The sequence below is a fragment of the Eimeria acervulina genome, genomic scaffold (genome assembly GCF_000499425.1).
Source record: "Eimeria acervulina Houghton genomic scaffold, Eah_scaff1107, whole genome shotgun sequence".
Lineage (NCBI taxonomy): Eukaryota > Apicomplexa > Conoidasida > Eucoccidiorida > Eimeriidae > Eimeria > Eimeria acervulina.
In genome coordinates, this window is record NW_013550380.1 from 2,631 (window position 1) to 6,762 (window position 4,132).

A 4,132-nucleotide genomic window follows, 5' to 3' on the forward strand; every position below is an offset into this window, starting at 1 on the left:
CTCTTCCTTCAGGGGCCCCGCCCGCAGCTTCTTCTGCTTCCTCAGAGGGGCCCCCTCCTCTCCCTACAGCAGCAAATCTTGATGAAGAAGTCCGCCTATTAAAGCCTTTTGCTTACCCTTGTATATCCTGGAGCAGAGTTAAAAGGTGCTTCTGTCTACGCGTATTTCAGCTGCTGCACTCCCCTGCACACAATCTACCTAGTCAAAAACACTTAGGGGCCCCAGGGGGCCCCCAGAAGGACTCAGGGGCCCCAGGGGGGCCCCATCAAGATCCGGGGGCCCCTGGGGGCCCCCAGCAAGATGTGGGGGCCCCGGGGGGCCCCCCTCACGACGTAGATCGCCCAGGGGGCCCCCAGCAAGATATAGGGGGCCCTGAGGGCCCCCAGCAAGAGTCTGGGGCCCCCAAGGGGCCCCTAAAGAAAAGGAGAGGTAAACTCCTCTATAGCAGAACATTCAGTATAAAAACATACGGGGGCCTCGAGGAGGCCCTAGCAGCAACATATGAAGCAGCAAAGGCAGTTGGTTATGAGCCCCTAAGACCTTTAGATGGGGCCCCCATAGAGGGGCCCCCTTTAAAGGGGGCCCCCCCTCAAGGGGCTCCCAAGGAGGAGCCCATGGGGGCCCCTATACCCAGCGCTACGGGGGGGGGGCCCCTACGGGGCCCCCCAGAAGATTCTTTGGAGGCCTCTACTGCAGCGCAGATGAAAGGGGGCCCCCAAGACAAGCTGCAAGAGGAAGAGGGCCCTGATGGGCCCCCCAACTGCTCAGCAGCAAATAGTTTACCGGAGGCAGCAGCACTTGTCTCGGGAGAAGCGGCAGCAGGGGGGGGCCCCCAGTGTGAATATGCTACAGGGGGCCCCAACGGGGGCCCCCATGGGGCCCCCAAAGAAATAGATAGTGCATTTCAAACGGAAAGACAGACGCAGGAGAAGGGAGGGGGGCCCCCCGCTCAGCAGCAGAAGAAAGGGCCCCCCACTGCATCTCCTTCTTATTATGTTATGCAGGAGGGGGCCCCCAAGCTAGACTCCTACTGCAGCAGCAGCAGCAGCAGCAACAAAGGGAGGGCCCCCTTGGGGGCCCCTGATGCTGCTGCAGTTCTTGGGGGCCCCCCACCTGCTGATGTCTCGCAGTGGTGCCTCCATTCCGCTCCTCTGAGTAGAGCAGCAGAAGGGCCCCCGCAGCAGCAGCAGCAGCAGCAGGAGCAGCAGCAGGAGCAGCAGCAGGAGCAGCAGCAGATCTCCGCTGCTATTTCTGCAAGTGTGGCAGCACAGGAAGCAGCAGTAGCAGCATCAGCAGCAGCAGCAGCAGCAGCAGCAGCAGCAGCAGCAGCAGCACCGGCTGCGGAGGGTCCTGGGCCTTCGCTTCTGTCCATTCGAAAACCCCTGCAAGGGGGGCCCCCAATCTCCTCCTTGGGGGGGCCCCCTATAGAGACTGTAGGGCCTCAGGGGCCCCCTTCCCTAGAAGAAGAGACAGCAACAGGGGCCCCCTCAACACGGCAACAGGGGGGGGCCCCCAACTTCGATGAAGTAGACCCTTGGAGTGTCTCTGTTCCTTCTCCCCAGGGCCCCGCGGAGCCCCCCACGCAACAGCAGCAGCAGCAGCAGCAGCAGCAACAGCAGCGGCAGCAGCAGCAGAGGATTCTTATGGGGGCCCCTCGCTCCATGGGAGGGGCCCCCAAGGCGACCTATTTGAGGTCATCAGAACAGCAGCAGCGAGACAGGTGGGGGGGGCCCCCCTCTCCTAGCAGGCCCCCAGGGGGGCCCCCCTCCTCAACAGGGGCTGAGAGGTATTCCTCAAATTCACGCAAAATCGAAAGACAAGAGCATGACCCTAGGGGGCCCCTCAGGGATCGGGGGCCCCCCGGAGATTGGGGGCCCCCCAGAGATAGAGGGGCCCCCAGGGATAGGGGGGCCCCTGGAGATAGGGGGGCCCCCAGAGACAGGGGGGCCCCCAGGGATTGGGGGCCCTTCAGGGACAGGGGGCCCCCTGATGATAGGGGTCTCCCCGGAGATAGGGGGGCCCCCAGAGATAGGGGGCCCCCAAGAGATAGGGGGCCCCCCAGAGATAGGGGGGCCCCCAGAGATGGGGGGGCCCCCAGAGATGGGGGGCCCCCAAGAGATAGGGAGGCCCCCAGAGAAAGTTTTGCTGCAGCGGCAAGGCCTCACAGCATCAGCCGCCAGCGGCGACAGCAGCAGCAGCAGCAGCAGGACCCGCAGCAGCAGCAGCAGCAGCAGCGTCTGCTGCTGCAGCACAAAAGGGAGACGCCGCCGCATAGAAAGGAAGACAGACAGACAGCATGGGGAGAGGGGCCCCTCAGCAGATATAGGGGGCCCCCCAGCGCGCGCAGCGGGGGGGGGCCCCCCTATGCTGCAACGGGGGGCCCCCCACGGCGCAGCCATTCGAGGGGACAGAGAGACTGTCTCTCTCCCTTCCGTTTGACTTCACGGGCCTACAGGCGCCGCAGCAGCAGCAGCAGCAGCATCAGACGACGCAGACGCAGCAGCAGCTGCAGCAGCAGACGCAGCAGCAGACGACGCAGCAGCAGCAACACCGCAAGAAACAGGAAGCCATGCAGCAGCAGCAGTAGCAGCAGCAGACCGGGGGAAAGAAGCCGAGACACTGCCTACAGGGGCAGAAGCAGATGCCACCGCCGCAGCAGCAGCTGCAGCAGCAGCAGCAGCAGCAGCAGCCGCAGTAGCAGCAGCAGCAGCAGAAGACGCAGCAGCAGCAGCATGGGCCTAGGGTACCCAAGCGGGAAACCGCCGGCAGCGAAGCAGCTCTTCAGGAGAAGCCGATGCAGCAGCAGCAGGATACGCAAAAGGAGCAGCAGCAGCAGCAACAGCAGACGCAGCAGCAGACGCAGCAGCAGCCAGCAGCAGCGTCGGGAGCGCATGCTACGCAAATTAACCCCGTGGGAGTTGGAGGGCCCCCGCAGAAGGGACAGGAGGCCCTCACCAGGACAGAGGGATTTAAATAGGAAGAGCAGCAGCAGCAGCAGCAGACGCAGACGCAGCAGCATACGCAACAGGGGAAGAGGCAGGCGCAGCAGCAGCAGCAGCAGCAGCAGCAGCAGAAGGCGCAGCGGTAGCAGAAGCTGCAGCAGAAGCGCGAACTGGGGCCTCCAAGGGCTCCGGAAGGAGACAGATGCAGCAGCAGCAGCAACAGCAGCAGCAACCGCAGCAGGAAGAGCAACAGAAGCAGGAAAGCGTGTTGATAGTAGGTATCCGTTTGACCAGCAGCAGCAGCAGCAGCAGCAGCTGTTGGCCTCTCGTTTCCCCTCTGAAAGGAGACACTTGTCTCTTTACGAGAGGAGACAGTTGTCTCCGCCTCAACTGCAGCAGCAGCAAACACAGGGGCCCTCCCCCCCCCTGTCTCCTGGGGGCCCCCCAGAGGCCAGGGGGCCCCCAGGGGGTACCCCAGAAAACAGGGGGCCCCTTAGGGGCCCCTCAGAGTGCGGGGGCCCCCCTAGGGGCACCCATAGGGGCCACCCAGAGGGCAGGGGCCCCCCTGGGGGCCCCCCAGAAGACAGGGGGCCCCTTAGGGGCCCCCTTAGGGGCCCCTCAGAGGGTAGGGGCCCCCATAGGGGGCCCCCAGAGGGTAGGGGGCCCCCTATGGGGCCCCCTACCCTGGCAACGGTGTTTGTTGAGGGGCCCCCGCTGCATAAGCGGCCTAAACAGATAAGTGTCTCTCTTAAAGGAGACGGCACACGAAGAGGGTCTCCTCAAAAGGAGACAGCAAATGAAAGAAGTCCCCCTTCAGAGGAGACAAAGCCAAGGAATGATATGGCTACGAAAACCACAACGTAGCAGCAGCTGCAGCAGCAACTGCTGCAGCAGCAACTGCTGCAGCAGCTGCAACAATAACTGCAGCAGGAACTGCTACAGCAGCTGCAGCGTTAACTGCAGCAGGAACTGCCGCAGCAGCTGCAGCAATAACTGCAGCAGGAGCTGCAGCAGCAGGTGCAGCAGCAACTGCAGCAGAAGTTGCAGCAGCAACTGCAGCGGGAACTGCAGCAGCAATTGCAGCAGCTGCAGCAGCAGCAACTGCAGCAACAGCAGGTTGTTTTTGCTGCCCCTGAATGTGGCTAGGGTTTTGTTTTTGTTTGTTTGGGGTAGAGAGCAGCAGCAGCAAG

At 63.2% G+C, this 4,132-nt stretch overlaps 1 protein-coding gene across 1 annotated transcript in view; it reads left to right on the plus strand.

Moving 5' to 3' along the window:
- EAH_00055600 (hypothetical protein, conserved) overlaps positions 1 to 3,806 on the plus strand; it is a gene marked incomplete at both ends in the record, with an annotated part of 6,436 nt that extends 2,630 nt beyond the window's left edge. The window contains one exon of the mRNA XM_013397639.1: positions 13 to 3,806. Coding sequence (XP_013253093.1) covers positions 13 to 3,806 — 3,794 coding nt within the window. The remainder of the gene's footprint in view (positions 1 to 12) is intronic.
- Positions 3,807 to 4,132: the final 326 nt, after the last annotated feature.